This window comes from Rhipicephalus sanguineus, chromosome 8 (assembly GCF_013339695.2).
Source record: "Rhipicephalus sanguineus isolate Rsan-2018 chromosome 8, BIME_Rsan_1.4, whole genome shotgun sequence".
Taxonomy (NCBI): domain Eukaryota; kingdom Metazoa; phylum Arthropoda; class Arachnida; order Ixodida; family Ixodidae; genus Rhipicephalus; species Rhipicephalus sanguineus.
In genome coordinates, this window is record NC_051183.1 from 27,514,417 (window position 1) to 27,538,607 (window position 24,191).

Sequence of the window (24,191 nt, forward strand, 5' to 3'; positions counted from 1 at the left end):
CCGTGACGTCACGGGCAGACTGCAACCCACGAAATATGCACCTGCTGTCCTTTGCTGTCAGTCGAACGTGGTTCATGATGAGTGAACTGTCGTCCAGTGCCTCTGACAGCGATTACTGTGATTTAGGATGCATGCAGAACCCAGCTTTCGCAAACCAAGTGAGCTGACTTGAAACGTCATAGGGCTCTCCATGCGGTGAAGCTGCCTTGCAGATGCTGGGAGATGAAAACTTTAAAATCAAACTTAAATATTTATACGTGTTTCCCGGATGCGGTGTGGGGAGAGCGTTAACACTACATGCCAAGGAAACCAAAAACGTCCGTTTTGCTTCACTTCAAAATCGTGTCAGTACTCCTTTAAGAGGACAGCTGCTACACTGAACACTCTCTCAATGCATGCGCTGGAGGGAAGGGCGGTATTATAACGTAGGAACACCTTGCGCACTAGTTCGTAGTTGCGCGGTGCTTCGATGCATGTGTCCTTGTCCTCTAAGAAGTGTCGCGCTTTGCTGTTGCTGGCGCAAGGCCGTGCAGGTAAGCCCAAGGACAAGGTGAAAAGAAAATAGGCTCTGTAGGGACCAACCGCATGACAGGACGGGAGACCATCGTTTGCTGAGGGCAGCGCGACCCAACTCGCCCAACTTGCCGTTTTGATTCAGGACGGGAGAGTCCCTAAAGAGCGGTCGCATGTTTTTCCGGACGAGAACTGCCTGGAAGACTGGTTACAACTTGATATTGGAAAAAAAAGGTAATTGATTACGGGTAATCAATTACAAGAATTTGTAATCGAATTGCCCAGTAAGTTAGTTTCGAAAAAGTAATCGATTATATTACAAAAATTACCAGAAAATGTTACAGGTAGTCGATTACTTGTAATGCATTACGTACAACTCTGATCCGGTGTCACGGCTCAGGGACTGAAGGGCTATGCAGCTTATGGGGGTAACAAGTGAAGTCGCTACTGGATCGTTAAAAAGATGAAATATTCACTCAAGTGACACACCCTTGTGGACGCATGCATGTTGTTTCGCGGTGAGGAGCATTTGCGTGCGTGTTTTTTGCTAAAATTTAACAGCGAAGCTGTTATAGTCGGCCATTCGCTCGGGAATGGCCGGCTCGGGAACCATGTGTGCTGGCACGTGCTTGCGCGTTCGGGCCTGTGTAAGGGGCTGGGTAAGACTCTGCGGCCTCTCCCCCCTTACGCTCTCTCAACAATCATGTGATGGCGTCGGCGAACGAGATTCCACAGACGCGCGATGAACCCACGTGCTCCCGCGTGCCGTGCTCCAACAAGAGTTCGGGACGAGTAAAAGCAACCAGCAACTACAGTGAATTCACGCTGTGCTCCATTTGCAAGGACGCCCGTGATGAACGGAACTTTAAGTCGACCCATGCGCTGCTTCGCATCTCCACATGGTTCCCTTTAGTGGGAGATGGTGTAATTTTAATTACACAATTGTTTTCTCAAGTTCTGCTCAAACGTATCAGCAGTTCACGCTTTCAAGTCTCTGAAATAGTATATATAGGCGACATACCATATCGCTTATCGCTTTGAAAACAAATTCGGTCATTTTATTCGCTAGCCCGTGCCACCGAAACTGAGCGGCCGTCTTGTTCTGTTGGCCTATTCCTCGTCCAGCCTTTTCCATACATTTGACAGTAAGCAGGCAGTACAGTTACCGTGCAAGTGTGCTGAATCGATGCGCTCTAGCAGACTTCCTGTACTGCCGTTGCCAAAAGTAGCGCATGTTAGCATTTCGCGCCATGTGTTCATGCGTGCTAGTGATTCTGAGGTTGCAACCCACCGCTGGCGCTCGGAAATACAAACTGAAGCATGTTCGGCGAAATATCACTACGTATTTCAAAAGCACAATCGTGAGGCACATAATGTGACGACTGCGTTCGCACCACTCCTCACCGTACACTGTTGACAGCGACCACCAGTTTACACTTGCTAGTTCGGTCTGTAAAGTGCAAAATACCTGCTATCCACTTGCGAAAGAATTCAAGAACACAATCTCAGATCATCTCGTAACAACCGCAACGCAGAAATGTTTTATCGCGTGTTTATCGCGACTGCGTGATCAAGCGAGAACCTGTAAAAGAGCCTCAAACCCCCACGCGGGGTGATTTGCAGCGGCCGCTGTCCAAAAGTAAGTGTAATGGCCGCCGCGGATCTGCTAAATGTCGGCACTCCCGCCTCACTGTATAGTATTGATACAAAACAGCACCTGATTGCGTATCACCGGCCGCTCGCGATCACAAGGCGGGCATGCGGACGCGGCAGTGGGCTATCTACAGCTGCGCACAAAATGGCGTTTTTTTATTGACTTGGGTCTCTAGATTTGGCTCCACTTTCTGGGCATAGTTCACGAAAGTACCGTGCCAGTGCCGCACCAGTTCTTGCAACGCGAGGGCAGCCCGACATATGCGGTTTCGGTGCAGCGGTAAAATCGAGGGCAAAAGTGGAGCAACGCCATGTACAGCGATGAGCACTGTTTGGGTGAACACGCGAGTGTGTGGCCGACGGCGCTGTCAGCAACGCGTATCAATCATCGCTGGAAACATTGCGCATGCGCATCATGAGTTCTACGAAATAATCTCTCCACCGCGCGCACACAAGCGTATCCACAACAAGAGAATCCAGGACGTGGTGCGCGCGGTGGAAAGAGTGTATCGCAGAGTACATGCTGCGCATGTGCAATGTTTCCAACGATGGCTGTTACGCGGTGCTGACAGTGCCGTTGGCCACTCGCTCGCGTGTTCACCCTAACAGTGCTCATCGCTGTACATAGCGCTACTTGCACGAGATCGAGAACTCGTGGGGAAGCTATTAGGAAAAAGATTACTTCTCGTTTCTGCGCGTGCAGCGCTGTACAACAGGCGCTGCAATGTCAAGCCGTTATCTGTGTTTTACGTCCGTTGTGTTGTGTCACAAAAACAGACGCGTGGCGGGAGTGGCAACACTTCGTTCAAAAGCCTCAACCTTTCCACTTTACTTTTGACAGCGCCATACGAGCGTCGGACGAATTAAGGTTTGAGGCTATTAGCCAAGTTCTCGCATGTTGCCTCTTATTGGTCACAATAGTACGCATTTCCACAACGACTGCACTGAACAGAACGCACGCCGAAGCAGCGAAGTGCTAGGCCTCGAAACCGAAGTGCCGTAGTAGACGACGCGCTGTTTTGCCATCCACCCATTGCAAACTGTACCGTCAGCGAAAGGAAGGCTCAGAGGCGGACTACGCCGACATTATCGGGCTACTCCTTGCCGGTTGCGGTGAGTAGACGAAATAGTCTTAGCGAACGCCTGCTGTGTTTTAGCGTTCAGATAGCATATGTGTCTTCAACAGACTTCAGATCCAGGTACCGATCCTAGGTCTCCTGCGTGACGAGCAGTTCTATAGCCACGCCACTGGTTGAAACTGTTCCGAAAAAAAATGCTATAAGAATGTCACGTAGTGGCTGAATCGTGTAATACCACTAGGCGTCAAAACAAGTAAATTGTGAAACGAGTGTGTCTTATCCATCGTTATCAAACGCTCGAGTGACGAGAACCATGCTGACATTAAAGTATATGGTAGGTGAGAACCGCACTTGACGCAAGGCAAAGGCTGTGCACGCTAACACGTTCGCCGAGCTCGTTGCGGCTCAGAGGAAAATGTAAGCAGGCGGTGGAAGCGCGGCGAATACGACAGAGAAAGAAAGTTAGTTGCAAGCCTTGAAAGCCATCGGTAAGCGAAGCTGTGAGCGCGCAAGCGTATGGGATTGGCTAGCGAGATCACGTGGTGTCGTAAATACGACGCTAGATTGGAAATACGCTTGCTTACACTTTATTGGGCCAATTGATCACGTGAGCTGCGGTGTGACTCTATGGAGTTTGCGCGAACGCAATGCGATTCATCGCGACATCAAGTGACCTGCCGGGTCACGCAATGGCGTTTGAGGTGGTGACGTGGTTGGTTGCGACAAAAGAAAACGCGTATTTGAATTGGAATTTTATTTAGACAGTCGTAGACAGAGATGATATGCAGATCGTATACGAATTCGTGATTAGCCTTTGAGTAATCTACGTCTGATGACGCATGTACGTAAACGTATACGATGTCGTGAGTGCTCGACCCTCTCTGTCCCACCTTATAGGCATTTCTGACGACGCTAGTACGACGCTAAATGCGTCGAACTAAACTACCCGGAGCAACACGACTACATCGATGGTTCATGCACGCATGCCCTGGACCGCAGTCAGTTGTACTTTTTCCAACCTGGGCTGTACCACCCTGCCGGCACGCTGTTGTTCAGACCTCGAAGGTCGTGGGTTCAATTACATTCAGCTGCCTTCCGTTACCGAGGGGTTCATATGAAGTCCATCACGGCTACGGTGGTGTGTAGTGGTATATGAGGCTGCTTTATATCTATCAATTATGACGTCGCTCTTGAATGCATGGCGAGATGAGCATTTTGGGATCCGCGTTTTGTACCGATCATATATTCGCTCGTCCCGGCCGTGGCGGTGGCATTTTCGATGGAGGCGAAAGTGCTTGAGGCCCGTGTACTTAAATTTAGGTGCACGTTAAAGAACCCGAGGTTGTCGAAATTTCCCGAGCCCTCCACTACGGCGTCTCTCATAATCATATCGTGGTTTTGTGACGTTAAAGCCCAACAATTATTAGTACTCATATATTCGCTCGTTGTGGTCTCATAGCTTTAGCAGAGTGCTTGTGAGCCACCTATTACAGCAGCGCTGCGGTATTTCTCGCGTCTCACCTCCGCTTGCTGCTCATATATGCTCTAAGTCACCGAGCCAAGCTCCCCGAGCTGATGGTAAAGTGAGCCTGAGGATGATTATGAGGCTCCTGGGATGATTGGCACTTGCCCAGTCAGGGAGATCGACCAAAAGCCGGGCGGATCATATATTCTGAAATTTTTAGGTGCCACCAGAGGTTACAGTCTGTATGAGAATGAAGAGTAATTTTTAATGAATCCCAATTTCAGCTTTTTTATTTCGTCTAAAAAGCACTCTCGGTGCAACACACCGTAACTCTACGCACACATGGCATGAGTGTTCCGCGTTAAATAATTTCTCAAAGATAACAAATTTTCACGAAAAAGAAGGCGGTAACCTCGTTTTGAATAGGCATCGGCTACGCACGAATGAAAGCACTTCATTTCTGAGACATCTCTTCAGAATTTGCTCCCGGAATAAGCCCGGCTTCGCGCCGGCATATTCCCGAACAAAGCGCACCACCCATCGGCAGTCGCGGGCAGGCCGTGAGTGGTTATAGACCGGGTGGTATACAAACGTGCTCCATCCTTAAAGACTCAGATAAACATGTGCGAATGCCCGAATGACACCCAGCGGGCGCGGACGCCGTCTACGTTCAGATCGGACATGTCATTACACAGCAATAGGCCCGGCGATAGCTGTGCAATCAATTGTCTACGAAAACAGTACGCTCACAGTTCGCCGTGCGCGCGTAATAAAGTGAAGTTAACAGACGCACGCTGTCCGTGTCCGCAGCTGAATATGGCCCCCTCCAAGCACCACTTTCAGCACGGAGCATCCGCATATAATATGGCGTGACCACAACCGAAGGTGCCCGCGTTTTCTCGAACGAAAAACCAGCAAAACAACCACTCCGATAGACAGGGTAGGCAGAGAGGAGGCGTCGTCGCCGCCAACGCGACGACGGCGAGCCGCGGCGCCACAGCAGACAGCGTATAGGAATGGCGCCGAACGTTAGCGACGTGATACATACGGCGTGCACGGCGGCGTCTTCAACAAGGAAGCAAATCGTAACGTGCTTCACGAGAGTCGACTGACTCTTGCACAAAAGTCGACTCTCATTTTCTGATCCTACCTTCCAAAATGGGCAAATGGATAACCGAAGAGAGTCAGGTTGCCGTGACCCTCATTTCGACTGTTTTTTCTTAGAGGGTACATGTCACGTTGTATTTAGTCATAGCCGTTGATATCACCATCAGAGTAGCAGCAACAGCAGTTTTAAATTTAAACATAATTTAGCCCGGATTTGCCTCAGTAGTCTTCACCAATGCTGTTCACAAGTGTTCAAGAGAACAGGAACGAGCATGGGGAGATGTAACACCTAGGTGCTCTCTGGCCCTCTCAGGATCATGGTGCCATCGGTGTGATGTGCGACAGTCAAGTTGCCTAATGCGGTTACCCAGGTTGGTGGTTGACGCTTCCAGTAAGCTGGAGGGCGCTTGCGGGATCAGGCTGATGGAGGTTCGAACTGAAGAATCTATGTCAGCTAGGGATGGTTCCTTCACTCACATTTTTTTTTACTCCAGCGTCTCCCGTATAAAATTTTCTCCCTAAGGGTGGAGCAATGAATGTGATAGCAAGAAATAGGGGGACGATAGGCGTCGTGACTGTGGCGAACGGGACGATGGGCGACGTGTTTGCGGCGAACGAGATTGGTGTCCACGTGGCGAAGGCGAGCGGCTGTACCAAGTGTTTCTAGCAGCATTGTGAGCGGCGTTGGACTCAGGAGCGGGTGAAAAGTGGTGGGCATTACCGTCTAAACAGGTCATAATTGGTCGTTGCACGAAGTGCCGAGGACCATGTGTTGCGGCAGTAACGAGCAATATGTCCAACGCGGTGGCAGGTGAAACATATTGGGCGGTCATCTGCAGTTCGCCACTCAGCCGGGTTGCGAGAACGTGGAGAGAATCGGCGGTTTGAGGAGGACATGGCAGAAGGGCGTTCGCTGACTCTAGTCGTAGCGACAGAACACACAGAATGCACTCCGATATTTTCCAGCTCCTGACGAACGATGGCTTGAACAAGAGAAACGGTAACAGGGGTGGCATCGGTGCTGCACGAATAGAATGCTGAGGGCGCCATCGCTTCCAGTTCACGACGCACAATTCGTGTCAGGTATGCCGGCGGCGAAGGATGTTGCGGTGTCGACTGTTCTTCACACGTCGACGTGGCAGCTGTGTTTGGAAGTCTGGCCAACGGTTGCAGAATGCGGCGGCTTTTTGCTTGCTTGAACTGACGACACTCCTTGATGATCGCATCCACGGTGGAACAGCCCTTGCACATCAGGAGGTTGAATGCGTCGTCGGCGATCCCCTTCAGCACATGCCAGACCTTCTCACCTTCCGTCATGTCACTGTCGGCCTTTCGGCAGATAGCCCGCCCGTCCTGAATATATGAGAGGTACGACTCCGTGGACGATTGGGCACTGCAGGCCAATTCCTTTTTGGCGGCGATCTTACGACCGGCGGGTTAGCCAAAGACCTCTCGCAACTTTTCTTTGCATTGGTCCCAGCTAGTGAGTTCTTCTTCGTTGTTTTCCTACCACAGCTTAGCTGTGCCCCTCAAGTAAAATAACACATTGGCCAGCTGAAGTGTGGGGCCCCATCTGTTCGGCACACTCACGCGTTCAAACATGGCCAACCAGTATTCAACGTCGACGCCATCGGTCCCACAGAATGTACCGGGATCCTTAGGTAGTACGAAAACAAGTGGTGGTGATGGCGACGTTGATAGAGACAGCGACGTTGATTCGGAAGGCTCAACGTTAGCCATGGTTGGGAGGGCGATGCGATGTCTGCTGCGGAGCTCCGTTGCCTGCTGCAGTACCTTGCACGTCCACCAATATGATACGGGGTTGATGATAAGCAGAGGGGCGCGATACAACAGTACACAAAAGGGAAAAATGGACACGGGACGACGCGCTTCTTTCAACTGCTGTCGTCCCGTGTCCATTCTTTTCCTTTTGTGTACTGTTGTATCGCGCCCCTCTGCTTATCATGAACCAACACCAACTCGCCCAACTTTTTACCTTACTGGGATACGGGGTTGTTTGAGTATATAAAATGTGTATTTACAGAGAAGAATTGGTAAAAGAGTCAAGATGGCTGACCACCACACTCGCGCGCCAGTCAGGCTCTTTAGCCCTTCGTCTTCCTTCACTTTTTTTCCGTAACAATATCATACGAAGTATAAGGCTATAGCAGCCCGCCGTGTCGGTCGCATTTCGATGGAGTCGAATGCTAGAGGCTCCTGCGCATAAATTTCGGCGCACGTTAAAGAACTCCAGATAGTCGAAATTTCAGGAGCCCTCCACTACGGCAGGCTCTCATTATCATATCGTGGTTTTGGGACGTACCACCCCCCCAGTTATTATTAGTTACCGGTGTCGTTTTTCATCGACAACCGTTTCGCTCTTCATCCCAGAAACGTCACCAACTAGGTCAACGGTTCACGCATCACAGGTGATCACGTCACGGTTCATAGTAACCAAACTTTCTGCAGTATGGCTTCCGAAAAGCCACGATGAACTGCAACCGAATTTCTCTGGGTCAATGAGATTGGTTATCGTCTAAGCGTCGTAATCTGTTTATTCTGCAACAGCAGCGATCGCGCATTCGTCGAAACAGTACATAAGAATGTATCTCTCAAAAACACCAAACGCCAAGATCGCAGTGCAGAGGTGGCATCTGTGAGTGGCTTAACTTTTCTATTTCTTGCGCGAAGCTTCAGCGTCGAGCTGAACATGGATGTGACTGTGTTGAATAGAAATAGGTACTATGGCGATTTGCATGGTGATCACGTCTGTGGGCCTGTGCTATTTCGAGTACCTATAATAATAATAATTATTATTATTATTAATATTAAGGCGAAATCCTTAGATGCCTCACCGAACGCGAAAATTGACCAGCGTCCCGCGTCGGCGGCGTCGACACGAGTGATGCAAAAGCTCATCACGTCATGACGTCGCCATATGAAGTCATCGTGACGTCACATATTGCACAAATTTGTGACGTCATCATGACATCACAGAGAAGTCACGCGACGTAGCGTCATATCATGACGTCATCACATGACTTCGTAGCTTGGTCAAAGGCGGGCCAAAACCAGGTGAGGTGCCTCCAATCCTGGAGGCAATGGAAAACCACGTTAGGTGCAGAAAGCTTTCGGGGGGTGGCGGGGCAGGATCAATATATCTACTTCGAACAAAGAGAAGATGGCTTTCGCCTTCAACTTGTCTTAGGTGACTGCACAAGGGACCCTGGGATTTTTTTTTTATTTCCTATGCTGCCATTCCCTACATCGAGACTATAGCATATAGACTATATGCTTGCCAAGTATGTTATATACAGTAACTCTACGGCGGACAACGTCAAGTGTGACGTCATTGCCTCGGTTCCGCTCGCTGTACAGAGGGCGTGCCCGGCGGTTTCGGCCGATGGATGATGCATACTAGTCGGTAGGGCGACTCTCGCTGGGTGCTTCGACGGCTTGGCCTTCCGTACGGCTTCGCCGGTGTTTTAATGGCCGGGGACGTAACGGGTGCGAAGGCACCGGCTTTTCGGGGAGTGCGTGGCGCCGAACGGTTTGGGGGAACGCCAAGACGCCGGCTCCAGTGGCGTGCGAGCGGCAAGTGGCGACTTCTGCGAAGGTTTGCGTCCGTAACGCCTTGTATCCTGCTGCCTGCGACGCAGTGTCAAACCGGAAACAAAGAAAGGCAGTTAGATCTAACATACACACGTGACATCAATGCAAAGTGTAGAACTTGTGAAGCATTTGTAAAATAAATTGTACAGAGCTGTTGACCTCCTGCAACATGTTTTGCAGCCTAACCTAGCCTAAGGTAAAACGCAAATACCCGGTCCACACGACCTACCTGACCACAAATCATATAGTCTCCGGGATAAGGCCTGTTTTAATCGCTCCATCGACGCCGTCAGCTCCACTGATTGCAGCATAATCGTCATGATTAGCTCACTTTCTGTGAAACATGTCGAACACGGGGAAGGAATGTGCCAAATGGATCGTTCTAATGAGGATATTGTACTACCGTCATCGAGCTCGCAAAATACTGGCGTCATCTGCATCGTCGAGATCCTTGTATCTGCAATAGCGCAGCTGAAGTTGTAATTATTACTACAAGGTGACATATGCGTCATCATGCGAATAATTCCGTAAAAAGGAATAATTTGTTTGAAGTCGTATAATTGTTGCAATGAACATATTCATGTACCATCCTGTTGTTTTATTCCGCACTTCCGCAGAGATGCAAGTTGCCCACCGCCGAACGTGCAGTGGTAGAACAGGTGCCAACGTGTATGTATGTCAATTCGTTATGAATGCCGTGTGTGAGCTATTCGGCAAGACAGCAGTGTCTCCTATATACGAACACCCTGCACGGAAGCGTTCGCAGGGAAGACTTCGCTATAAAAGTTGTTCGCGATATGCCTTAACGACTGCCTAGACGTCAGGTGGTACCATTCCTAGACCATATAATTGTCGAACATATGTGTCGTAGCTCGAGCCAATATTCTAAATAAAAACGAACGCCACTTTTCTGTTTGTGTATTTATTTCCGCCTTTATACAATACGATTTATACTTATCAAGGCCTGCCTTCCTACCTTGAATATTATGCTATGCCTGAGTTTTATCGTCGTGCGCGAGACCATAACTTAAAGGGACACTAAAGAGAAACAATGAATTAGTCTAGATTGACAAAGTGTGCTCGGAGAACTCTTGCGTTGTTTATTTCACTACCATAGGTTTATTATTAGCGGAGAAAACCAAGTTCAAAGTTTCATTTTTAAATTTCGCGCCGTACTTTGTAATTCGTGACGTAAAGCATTTCAAAGAGCATTTAACGTATTTTGGCGCCACTGGCTCGACGAAATTTCAACAAACTCGTTTTATCAAGTCTCTGGCCCCCTCAGAGGACAATGTACTTCGATTTAAACGATTAGGAACTACGTAGGCCCAAGCAGGCACCGTCAAAAATATGTGACTTCACGGCAAATGGTGTGGGAATTCCAAGGCGGCGTCGCCACCTGTGTTTTCTTTTTGCGCGTTTTCTCGTTTATTAGGCGTCTTCTCGCAGCAAGCGTGGTGTTTTTGGTATCGTGGAAGACCACTTTACGAATGCGAGAAAAATCGTTTTGCTCTTTAGTGTCCCTTTAAAGCCACCGTGCCAAGTAAAGTATTATATTTTGTTGGACTTTTGGAGCATGCTGGGGATAACGATAATGTGAAACGACATGAAAGCACCTGCCTCGCCGACTTCGGGGTCAAAGGCCTTGAGGAGGCATTCTTACTAACTACACTTTCTCACTTGTTGATGTTATGATCATTCGATGGAGGCGAATATGTTTCAGGCCCGTGTACTTAGATTTAGGTGCACTTTCAAGAACCCCAGGTGGTCGAAATTTCCGGAGCCCTCCACTACGCCGTCCCTCATAATCATATTGTGGGTTTTGCACGTTAAACCCATGATATTATTACTAATATTGAAATTATGGTCAGTTCTCATTAATTCAACATTTATAGGTCATACCACGTCACTACCATAAGTTTATTAGTTTATTATGTATATACCTATATTTTTTATTTTTCCATATTGCATGTGACTGCAGGCCTTTTTAGAGCCATATTTCCATAGTATAATGCAAATCATTGCCCACCGTTAACCTCACATAAAAAGATCTGGCGCTGTTTGGCTACACATGGCATTTGCGCCACGAAAAACCACTACTAATCAATGTGAACCGACATAATAATGGCACGTATAGTAATGTCCTGCAACGGTTCAATCACGCGGTGGGCGTTAGGGCTCATGAAAACCCACTTGAGGCAGGAGCTCACCGTAGTGCCTTGGCTGCGGAGTGTTCTTGCGCTGTCCAGCCGCATGGCATTCATCGCGTCTGCCCAGGAGCTCCTGGAACATGACCTCTAGCTCAGTCGGTGCTGATACCTTGGACTTGGACATTGCCATGATGCGCTTCTCGAGGTATCCGGATGACGCGGCTGCATATAGTTTAGTTGCGGGCAATTATTTTGATTGATTGATTGATTGATTGATTGATTGATTGATTGATTGATTGATTGATTGATTGATTGATTGATTGATTGATTGATTGATTGATTGATTGATTGATTGATTGATTGATTGATTGATTGATTGATTGATTGATTGATTGATTGATTGATTGATTGATTGATTGATTGATTGATTGATTGATTGATCGATCGATCGATCGATTGATTTTATCTTTCGCATTAATTAGAAGGAATGCTGTTATGCCGACTGCTGTACATGGTGCTATCGTACCGAGTTTTGTGCATGCGGCTATCTAGGCACTACATCCGATTAAAAGTAAAATAAATTCTGTAGTAATCCCGTCCAGTGTCTTAGTTGTCCTTCGTTCATCTTCTTTCAGCGTCTCTGTCTCGTTAAGGCCAGCTATACCATAAACCACTATTTATATACAATCACGCGGATTGAATAACAAAACCATAATAAATGCTGAAAAAAAAAAGAGTCTTGGAGGTGCTGGGTATCGATCCCAGTACCTCCCAACGAGGAATCGTTGAAACTATACACCGTTTTATCCGCAAGTATGCCACACGAATCTGGGTCACATGCAGTGGCAATGGAAGACAACGCCGGTGGCGTAACCGGCTCCGCGACCAACCTCGCCTTGCATTCTAATCAACCTTTGCCTGGCGCTATAAGCCTTGGAGTTAGGAAAGCTGCGCCTCTCGTTTGTACTTAAATTCACGCAGTCGCCCCGTTTGTTCTTCCAGCTGGAGCCATTCAACTGACAATACCATCGAAACTGGCTCTTGACAGTCTTTGCATTAGGCTTCAACACTACAATCAATTAATACAAGGGGGGACAGACAGCCTGTACCTAACGCAAGTGTATAGCTTCGCAAGGAAAGGAATTTGGCCTTGTTGGTAATACATGTTACGAATTTTTTTTAGCGCATAACCAAGACAAGGAATGCAAAAGGAGGGACACAAGGTAGTACATGTGTTGCGTCTCTCCTTTTTCGTCCTTGTGGTGCTTGGTGCTTATGGGCTAAAAATTTTGCTGTATTTAGCAAATGCACCGCTGTCCAACTACGAGAGCATTTGTGTGCCGTAGTGGACAAAAGATCGTTTCGTTAGTTAGTTAGTTAGTTAGTTAGTTAGTTAGTTAGTTAGTTAGTTAGTTAGTTAGTTAGTTAGTTAGTTAGTTAGTTAGTTAGTTAGTTAGTTAGTTAGTTAGTTAGTTAGTTAGTTAGTTAGTTAGTTAGTTAGTTAGTTAGTTAGTTAGTTAGTTAGTTAGTTAGTTAGTTAGTTAGTTAGTTAGTTAGTTAGTTAGTTAGTTAGTTAGTTAGTTAGTTAGTTCACCCTTGAATTATGTGACTTTGCACGAACGTGCATACTCTAATTTCAACATTAGGCATGTTTAGGGCAGCGCGAAAAGTCAAAAACACAGGAAACAGAAGACACAAGAACTGCCCTATTCAACATGCGTACCTGCCGCGCGACGTCATGTCTTCAGTTCTATGCTTAAGCCAATAAAGATTGTATTTGCCGGTAAGAATTATAAGTCGACGATAACTTAGTTGGAGACGCTGCCCTAATTCAGCATCAAACCAGTGTACATGAAAATTTAGTTTTCTCGCGTTTTGTTGTATGCAATTGTGTAACAATCCACAAAAGCCACCAACTCAGCTTACGGAGAAAATACTGAGCCTTTTCGCTCTGTATCAAATTCTTCCGTTGATGCGGAGACAGGGCTAGCTTCGCAAAGCAAAATACTACAAGGCCAATAATAAACTGATTTGGTTTATAACGGAGGTTCGTACAAAATTATCTAATGCCATCAAACTGCACCCATGACTTGCAAATGGGATGATTCTTAGCTGATATACCATATATATTATAAAATTCTCTTGAATACGCGTGACGTATGCAGCAGCAATAGTTCAGTAAAGGCATGCGGCTAACTGTAACTTTATCAGGATGTGCCGAAAACGTGTTCCCAAAATATTCCGGGTGTTCGCATAGAATTACCTATAATCTTTGGCTTGGGCGTCTCTGTTTGCACTGCCTGGTGTGCCGAGTCCACGTGGCATTGTTTCTGCAAAATATTTTGCAGAAACAATGCGAATAATTCCCCGATACCCCCAACGCTGGCAAAGTGTTCGGTATTATTTGGTATCGACTAGTTATGCGCGTTTCAAAGATTTAATTAAATTCAGGCGAAAGCCTAGATGCCTCATCAAACGGGAAAATTGACCGTCGGCGGCACCACCTACCGGCGCGTTGGTGCCCACACGACTTAAGGGCGAGACAGACGGTACGATTTTTCATGCGATTCGACGTCCGACACCGCGGAGGGGAAACCGGAATGGTGACCTTTCATAGCATCGTACAGCCACCATTCCCTCTCCCCCACCGCGACGTCGGCCGTCGGATCGCATGGAAAATCGGACCCGTCTGTCCCCCGCTTTATGCAAACATAGTCATCGCCAGATGACGCCACCATATGACGCCACAATTTATGACCTCATCATGACGTCGCTATTACGCCACATTCTATGACGTCATCATGACATCACTATTGCGTCACATAACGACGCCATCGCATTACATCTTCGCTTGGCCAAAAGTGCTCCGATCACTGAGGCAATGCAAAGCCATGCGAAGTGCAGAAAGCTTTCAATCCTCCGATCTTGGAGACAGTGCAAAACCGCGTTAGGTGCAGAGAGCTATCGGAGGGGGGTGAGGGAGGATTAATACATCGACTTAGAAGAAGGAAAAGGCTTTTGCCTTCGAGCTGTCTTAGGTGAAGGCATAAGGGACCCAGCGAGCTTCCACAGTGTTTCTGTATTGCAAAGGTGCGGTAATACAAAAGGCGAGGCTCGTTGAGTGCAGATCTGAAGTTAAAACATAATTTAATTTCAATTTCCTGCATTATACCTGAAATATTTCTTCATGGGGTTTGAACGTTTAGACTGCTAGTTCATATATCGCAGCAAAGCCTCTTCGTTGTTAAACCATCTTAGAACACACAAGTTCTAGTCTGAATTAGTACAATCTAAGCCAATACGGAATTACACCACAACACAGGACATCGCGTTATAATCACGGCTACTACAGTTCAACCTTCGTACCACCTCCCCTTTCCTAGTACTGCATCTTTAATTTCATCTGTGAATTCATCAAAGGGTAGCTCTCAACTCGGAGACGACTGCTGTGAATGAGGCGTTTTCGCTTTGACAAACATTGCATGCGTCTTGCGCTGTTTCGATCTGCTCTACATCTTAGGGGAGTTGGTGAAAATGGTCACGTGACATGTACCCCTATTAATTGCGTGGGATCACCGAGTCAACCATGAAAACGTGGCCGAAGTGGTTAAAGGTATACATGTCTAGATTAGAGATCATTCAAAAGATTTCAGATAATCTAATCTGCCGAGATTTCAACAAAAGAAACAATTTTGAGACCAGTGCTTATGTGCCGAACAAACGTTCCTGTGGCTAACAGCGCTTTGTTCATAAATAGTACCGCTCTGGATTATTCAGATTCGTCATGTGATGTCCACGCGTCTCTCCATGTTGACGGTTGAGCCAATCGGGAAAGCCGTAGCCACCCCGCTGACCAATTAGAAAAGACATGATGAAGGCGGCAATACTGTGGCACCGGCTTCCGGGTTTCGACAACTATTCAGTATAGTTTAAAAAGCAATTGCACCGCGTGAGGCGTCTTTTTGTCCCATAGCAAATATCGTAATCTACCTCGCGAGCCTTTCCTTTCATCAACGGCTTTCGCATGGCACTTTCAAGTCACGAAAGCCCTCCTAGTTGTCTTCGCGACATAGCATTCTTAAAGAGAAAAGTGGCGAGGGAGGCTAGTTTTCGGTAAACCAAACGCAGGCACGCCAGTAGATGGTTATTCTTGCTATACAGTGACTCCGCCATATGCTGCAACTGTCTTCAGTGTGTATGCGCTTCCTACACTCATGTCGGTCTGCATGCCTGTGGCTTGCCACGAAGCAACTGTCATGGCCGCCAGGAGGAGTTGCTGCTCTTCCTGAAAGGACGCTGGTTTTCTATGAGCTTCCGTCGTTGCTGCTGAAAAACAAAATTGAGACATACTTCACTCCAAGAAAAGAAGCTGTCTTTTGACTCTTCTTTGCTGCACATGTGACTCACACATGTATAACTCTCCTTAAAGAGTCACGTTGACTCCCTTTGGGAAAGTCTTGCTTCCCACGACTCTCCTAAAGAGTCCACGTGACTCCCTAAAGATAGTTATACATGTGAGAGTCACATGTGTCGCAAAAAAGTCGAAGAACAGCTTTTTTTCTTAGAATGTTGACGTTGTGCTCAAGATGCCGTTCGGGACACATCATACGTGAAGCCCAGACACATAAAAAAGGAACTTTTCCACTAATGGAAGAAAAAAAAAGAACAGTCCGTCGAGCCGGATTCGAACCAGCGACCTATGGATGTCCGCATCGAGTGAAACCTCTATAGTCCACCGCTCTACCAACTGAGCTATCGACGGAACGGTGGCTGCGATGGTATCAACTTGATAGGGCAGTAAAAGCAGACAAAGTGAGCAGTGAAACTTGTCCTGCGGGTTACTTGATGCGTACCGAAGCCACTGCAGCGCGAAGAAAAAAAAAACGGAAATGTCAGCATCCTTGGTGCAAGATGCCACGTAGCTCATGGTGACACCAGCGCCCACGGCGTCTTGTTCTGTTCATTCTTTGCGCTGTACCGTGATACGGACAAAGAACGGGAGAACTGGACACACGTTTTCGCAGTATATGTCTGGCCTTTCCGTTTTTTGTCCGTGTAATAGCTCCCGTAGAAGCCTTATTTATTTGTCTTTCCCTGTCTTTTTGCATGTTTCTTGCACTACAATGGCTTCAATTAGAATGGCGTCTTGTGTAACAAACAAAAAAGCTTCCATCGATGAAAAGATACCGAAATGTCGACTGATGAATGGTGTTGGAGAGGGGGGCTTATTGTGCCTGCGCGCAGTATGCCCAGGCAACTTGCGACCCTTTTAGGAGATAAAAAGCGAATATAAGTTTACGCAGATTAGAAACGTTTCTAAAACGTTTTGTGTAATATAGCTTCTAGAAGTACTGTAAAAAGAGCTCTAGTTTAGAGCCTTTAGAAAGCACGTGTGACATTACACGTTCGGACTTTGAGGGAAAAAAAGGTTTGTGCTGGTAAGCACAAAACGTATTGCACACCATTTTTTGTATGCACTCCTATATTTCTGGTCTTTTTCACAAATTTTTCCACACGGGAAAGCTTTCCACCACATTACCAGAAGAACTGAAATCTTCACGATTACTTCAAGTCCTACGCAACATTCAATCTTGAGCAAGCCGATACGAAATCAGCAAACAGTAAAGTTAGTTTTCAACCGGTATTCTTGGATAAAAAAATAAGTCCGTCGAGCGGGATTCGAATCAGCGACCTATGGATGTCAACGTCGGGTATTCCTCTACAGTCCACCGCTCTACCAACTGAGCTATCGACGGAGCGACAACGCGGCCACTAACGACTTGTCTGCGCCGTACATTCACGCAATTCGCGGCCCAGTTGCAAAGGCCGGATCCTGTCTTTGCAACAGCTGTGCATATCAGTATTGTTTCTAAGACACTACAATACAACATGGTGAGACGTGCCTCAGTGCGCAAACTACGCCGATTCCAGAAAGCGTTCGCGTCAGCTATCGCAGCGCGCAGTGTCGCACCGCGCATAGCCCGTTGCACCGCGCTGATAGTCGCGGAAAATACCAACGATTAACTTTCACAATGTTCACATCTTACATTTCTTTAACCATGATAAGTCAATAGGAGTAAAAATAAACAGATACTAAGAACTTGTTTATGCTACGCAGAAAAAACGCAAAAGCCGAAGGCTGCAAAGAGAGAAATGTAATTTCTGAAGTGCTTTTCACGAAAAAAAAAAGCAATCCGTCGAGCCGGATTCGAACCAGCGACCTATGGATGTCCGCTTTGGGTGAGAACCTCTACAGTCCACCGCTCTACCAACTGAGCTATCGACGGAACTGGACACGCTGCGCCTACCCGTTTGTCTTGAATGCGGCCTACGTACGCTATGTGACCTAGTTAAGATATACAACGGCGATGCTAGGCGTGCCTGGCATACATTACGCGGAGGGGCCGTTTGTGCTTCGTGCCATTTGTTTTTTTTTTAGTTCTGGCCAAAGAGTGATCGCGCTTTCTCTGTTTCATTGTTCCATTTTTTTTACCGCCCTTCTAATGTCACACCTTCTACTGTCACACCATTTCATGAAAACACAATGCTTCTTTCGCGTTTGAATGCGCTCCCGCATCTTGTATTATTCATATCATCTCGTACAATATACTGCAAACAATAGTCCCAGCATTAGAGGGTGTACAACAACAAAAAATGCACAAGAAAGAGGAAAAAAATATAAATTCGCAACACGGGTGAAGTTTATCTTAATTAACTCCCCTATGTGGCTTTTCGCGGGGCGACTTGTATATTTATATAAATCAGTTCTTGCGAATACAGGTTAGATGAGATGACTGTGTTTGTGACGAGAGACTGCCGATGTGCTTCTCCAAGTAGTCGTGAGGTTTTATTCCCAGCTTATGAAAGTAAACAGAGGCTAAGAAATTCAAACGTGTCGTTTATCTTCTTTGAAATAGTGGTTCTAATTCGGCCAACTACCGTAGGTGAATCGAGGCGTTCGAAACTTTTGTAAACGTTTCAAACAACGCCAACTTAACGAACCATAAAATAGACTCCGGCCTTACATGCAGCGCGCCCCGACACATAGAAGTTACATACTCAATGAAATGGATAGTAATCTATATTTATATCTGCAGAAAACACCGTTTGACTCGTCATGGCTCCTACAGGATCACCTTGTAAGGTAATCTGGCATCTTGAATGAAAGTCCGCACATTGATAATCAAACCCACATGACCCTATATAGGACTATACAATGCACAACCTTTGCGTGTAAATTCGCGGTGATAAGGCTAGTAACAAATTTCAGTGGCTGTAAGGCTTAACGGGCATAAGTATATCATCAGGACCTACCATGAATCGCACTGCGACAGAAGATCAGTTACAATGTCATAGCTGAGAACGATACCTTGATTTCTACACTACATCTGTGTATATTAAGTAACGCAACGGGCTTAATACGAAACCGTAAGGACATACCTCTCTGCATGGACATAAGGTACGAAGTGATGCAATTAATAATTACCATTTACTGACGATCATTTGGGTAACTTTGGAAGAAATCCCGCATATTTTTGCGGAAGCCACAGATACCTAATATGCAAAGTAATGCTTCGTGGTCTACGGTATCAAATTATACAGACACAGCACAGCTGTGTCTGTATAGCGCACTGTTCGGAGTCCATGTTGATACGGACAGAAGGCGTGATATTTGCCCAGAAAGGAACGCATGCGTTTTGCGATTATTAACGGCGAAGCTCTTCTTGGTCGAGCCTTTCACGTCGGGAATCCGTGGTAATGCTTGTGGGCATCACAAACAGGTATGCGCCACAGACATTGGGTAAATCCCACTACTCACCACTGGTCCACTGAATATGAAGGCAACAGTTAGCCCAACAAACGGGTATGTGCCGCAGAAATCTGTGCGGCCGATCAGAAAACCATCATCATCACAAACGCGTATGTGCCACAGAAACTGGGTATATCCCACTGCACACAACTTGCACTAAAAAGGAAGAAGGCAACAGTTAGCCCAACAAATGGCGTGCGCGTCACCAGAATCAAACCACTGTCACGTGATGCTTTGTGGTTATAAAAGGTGGTGGCTACACTACCACCTCAAAGCTTAACAAAGAGTCTTTAACAAAGAGCAGTGATACAACATATCCGAGCATCTCAAGCGAAGGCTTCCTTGTAAACCTTTGTATAAGAGTGGTATGGTCAAGATGAAATACATTCATACGACCACCTCAAGGCTTAGCAAGGTGTGTTTAATAAAGAGCTGCGATACAAAATATCTGAAAGACTTGCAAAACATAGAAATGTGTTAACCTGACGAAGGGAACGCCACCAGCGTCGCTGTTTAGTCGGTGTCCGCGAAGCGGAGCTGGTTGAATTTTTTCTTTTCAAAAATCTCAAGAAAAGTCGGTTCACACATCGGCCGGTAGCAGAAAGGGTCAGACTTGCCTCCATCTTTATAGACAGGAATAACTTTGGCTATATAAAATATCGTTGAATATTTACCGGTGCGTACTGAATGGTTGAAAGCATCGCTTAGTATGTCTCCCAATATATTAATATTCCATTTCATAACATGCGCTGGAATCTCGTTCGAACCCGGCGCCGTAGTAACTACGAGCTTACTCAAAAGGCCAGAATTTCGTACGGCCCTGTATCATTTATAACGGGGCTGTTGGTAGTGATATGTTGGTACGAAGATACGTTTTAGCCAGAGAGGAACCAACATTTCTAAATTGTTGAAGCCATTGACAGTGTCCTGATCAACATTAGCAGGTACAACTCCTTTATTGCGAGTATGCCCAGTCACTTCGTTGATTATTGGCCACATTTTCCGTCAGCGACCAGCAGCTTGTTCAATAAGCATGGAGTGATATCCTTTTTTTACGCGTACATGGCAATGCTACAGAATCTGTTATGGGAAGTCGCGACGCTAATAAAATTGCGTTGAAGCGCATAAATCAGGACTTCTTGATCAAGTATGGCACGCACGACATTAATGAACTTACGTCCGTCTGAGGCTCCGCAGCGGGACGGAGGAGTACTCTTCCCCACGTCAGGCTGCAATGAAGCAAGAAAGTGTCTACTTATATGTTTATCACTTGTGAAGTCAATGTGATGAAGTGGCATCAGCAGTCAGAGCGTCATTGTAGATGTGAACAAAAAGCCCACTATACGACGCCGAAATATTAATTTGCGAGTCGCTAAAGGAAGGCATTCCAAATCATGAAAATATGCGTCTGTTTCAGTCACGGTGTGTCCATGTGAAGACGCAACATGTGCTTAATGTGTCAATTAGTGATTATTGTAAACAAGGGGTCGGCAACGTTATGAAGCGGAGGGCCGAGATGCATGAAGACGACACGGCGGGTGCCGGATGACAAATCGGAAAGAGAAGGAGGGAAAGGGGGAGGGGGGGGGGCTGGCTTCGCAGGCAAAGAAAGAAATTCGGCGAATGTACAATAATCTACAACACAGGAATAGAAATTATGATTATGTGCAGCCCGCATGCCACAAGGTTGCAATTTACAAACGTAGGTTACAAGCAAAAAAAGTCACAGTTTCGCCTCAAGGGCAAAGCAAGGAGTGCGGTAGCAAGAAATTGGAATGTCACAGGAATAATGTCAAACAGCGAGAAACTTGTTGCGCGCTGCTCAAGTACAAATGACACAGGAAAAGAAAACACACTTGCAGCACGCTGCTCAAACACAAAGGACGCACGAAACGAACGCACAGTTATACACAGGAAGAGCGCGAACTGTCACAGTTGTTCAACTAGCCCTACTTTGGCTCTTCTAGCTAGCAGATCACTCTTTCACAATCGCGACCGCTGCAGCGAGCAAAGTGACCTTCGTGCGGTCTACAGTTTAAACACAAACTCTGCGCTGAAAGCACAAGACGTACAAAACTACCCCTCAAGGGATAATCGCGCGAGCACGGTCGAGCAGGCCCTGTATGTCAAAGTACAAGTCGGAGGAGCACATCCGAACTCTGGATAAACACGAAGGAGTTTTAGAATTGGGGACCCAAGAAATCTGCGAGCCGCCAGGAGGCATACGCAGAACGCAAGCCACTCTCGAACTCTTGCGCTCGGGTCGACTTTCTCATGGGTGCAAAAACGCAAATTGACAACGCATAAAGTAAAGCAAATACAAATATCTCACACCATCCAGAGACCAGAGGGAGCTGCATTGCTCGCAGTGGCCCGTCCCAAGTTTGCTGACATTGGCCGCTAGAAGCACGCAGAAAACAAACGTGCGTACGCGTCCCCCCTCTAACGCGGCCACGGTCCGCCCACTCATGGAGTGGAGGAGACGCGCGCATCGCGTTCCATTTTGTCCGGGACCGTCTCAATATTGCTTTTTTTATCCGCTAGGCCGTGCGTTCTGGTGCTGCAGTCACACAGCAAAACTCCACTGCACGGTGGATTTAGGCTACGTCCTGTGTGAAAAGAGCCACATTTATAAAACATTTATATCTCACGCAGAAAATACGGACACAATTGTTGGACTACATTCATTAGCGGTAGGATACACGCTATTCGGTTCTCTAGCCTTCACTTCATTGCCAAGAAAAGCTGTCCGCGACTGTAGTTTTTTTTTTCTTTCCTATATGGCCGTGACCAGCACCTGCGCATGTCTACCGGAAGAAAGTAAATACATAGCGAATACTAGTTTCATGGCTTTTTGGCGACGTCGGAGTCACCTGACAGGGTGATTTCGCTCGCCGCAGCCAGTGAGCGTCGTGGAGGCGCCCATGTGGCGAAAGAGGAAAGAAAGGAGTAATAGTAATAATAGTTGCGGTTACCTGGGATTCTTTAACGTGCACCTAAATCTAAATATACGGGCCTCAAGCATCAGAGCAGAGCGGGGGTCGGCTGTTACATCATGATGATGATGAGAATGTTATATCCACTACAGCTCCATCTAGTGCCACCTCGCGTTATCACATTTATCACAAACCTCTCTTGCTGGCCGCACTACACCACAAGTATAGTGCACTATAACCACAAGACCGCACGTCTTTCATGTCGACCACTCGTACTGTCGACAGAATTTCGCCCTCTTGTTTCTACACCACTGCATTTAGTGTACGTATTCTTTTTTTCAAGTGCCATATACTTCTCGTTTTGCTTAAATTTTCTCGGGCCGAGTTAAAGCATCATCCATCATCGGCGCACACCATCGTCATCGCCATCGTTTTCCACTGTCGCCTCGCGCGTCTCGAGGAGCTCCCAGTGGAACGTCGCTCTGCCAAGCTTCGCATAGAACGCTCCGCCCCACCCAAGATTCTTCCGATGGCGCCGTCAGACGCTACACGGCGTCTCCCCAACAAATCCGCAAAGCGTTCCACACGATGGCGAGGCGCTACCACCCTTATAAGAACTCGGTGCCCGAAGCAGCGCAGTTGTTCATACAAGCACGGGAGGCCTTCGTTGTACTCGACGACCCTGAGGCCCGGAAGCGGTACGACGCTTCGATCCAACAGACCCGGGAAGGCGCCCAGGCAACCGCGACTGGAAACGAGGCAAGCTGTGAGCAAGGGCGAGAAGAAACTCCTCCGTCGATGCCTGAGGACCCACCAGTTTACAAAGACCTCCCATTAACGTTGGAAGGGATATCGAGGAGCACGACCAATAAGTACAGGGTGACCCGCAAAATAGGAAGCGACGACGGAGACTGCGACTACGAGGAGAGGGTAATGACCCTCGAAATCAGACCAGGAGTGCTAGCGGGCACAGAATACAAGCTTCAGGAAGCGAGCGACAAGAGAAAGGGACACCTGGCCGGAGTCATCGTGTTCGTCGTCGTAGAAAAGCCACATCACGTCTTCAGGATATCTGGCATGGACGTCAGCGCCGTGCTAAAGATAGCGCCTGGCCAAGCCAGAAAAGGATCGACGGTGCAAGTGCCCTTGATCGCTGGAGCATATCTCAACATAGTTGTTGCGGATGACGTCAAAACCGGTGACACCCTGAGGTTCACCGGGAAAGGACTGCCGTCGCCAAGTGGCACCACTGGCTAGCGGAGAGACATCACCTTAACTATTAAGTCCGCTACGACTTCACGGACTTTTGATCTCGCGTGTGATGCTGTTAACTTGTGTACCTGCTTATTTTTATGTTACATTTTATTGGATGAAATATCACGTTTGCTTGTTTGCCTATGTTAAAAGCCCATGTTTTCTTTTCGTGTAATCCACATTCTGCTGCTTATATTCTTAAGTTGTCATAAGTGAACATGCCCTTCCTGTAATGATCTCTGACTGGATCGACAGTATGAATAAACTTAATACAAAGTGTGTGTAATGAGGTAGTAATGCTGTTGACTTAATTTTTTTTGTTATTCCGAAATATTCCCATATTAGTGTCCCCTTTACTCCGCCTTGCCCGCTGCGCTACGTCGCCTTGACGTATGCGCATTTGAGCGTGCCCGTCGTCCCGTCGTCACGAACTGACGCAGATGCGGTGGAGCCTGTGTAACGTCTCCGGCGCGGAATGCAGCATGTCGCATCTCGCGCCGACGGACGCCGGACGCGTCGGTCACGCGTTTCCTAACGTAGCTTCGCTGTGCAGAGCGTGCACGTGCGTCGACGTTGCATCGGACTATAAAGGGCACTTTACGGTGCTAGCGC

General features: G+C 47.2%; 1 protein-coding gene and 3 non-coding genes across 4 annotated transcripts; 1 reads left to right on the forward strand and 3 right to left on the reverse strand.

Moving 5' to 3' along the window:
* Positions 1–16,248: 16,248 nt before the first annotated feature.
* On the reverse strand, positions 16,249–16,341 carry Trnay-aua (transfer RNA tyrosine (anticodon AUA)). The gene is made up of 2 exons: positions 16,305–16,341; positions 16,249–16,284 (listed from the first exon to the last, which is right to left on the reverse strand). It is a non-coding gene; the product is annotated as a tRNA-Tyr (tRNA).
* Positions 16,342–17,243: 902 nt separating this feature from the next.
* On the reverse strand, positions 17,244–17,335 carry Trnay-gua (transfer RNA tyrosine (anticodon GUA)). The gene is given in 2 exon segments: positions 17,244–17,279; positions 17,299–17,335. It is a non-coding gene; the product is annotated as a tRNA-Tyr (tRNA).
* Positions 17,336–17,772: 437 nt separating this feature from the next.
* Trnay-gua (transfer RNA tyrosine (anticodon GUA)) lies at positions 17,773–17,866 on the reverse strand. Its single transcript has 2 exons — positions 17,830–17,866; positions 17,773–17,808 (listed from the first exon to the last, which is right to left on the reverse strand). It is a non-coding gene; the product is annotated as a tRNA-Tyr (tRNA).
* A 5,047-nt stretch (positions 17,867–22,913) lies between these two features.
* LOC119403094 (dnaJ homolog subfamily B member 13) lies at positions 22,914–23,582 on the forward strand. Its single transcript, XM_037670043.1, has one exon. The coding sequence runs from the start codon at positions 22,914–22,916 to the stop codon at positions 23,580–23,582; it is 669 nt and encodes a 222-aa protein (XP_037525971.1).
* The last annotated feature ends 609 nt before the right edge of the window (positions 23,583–24,191 follow it).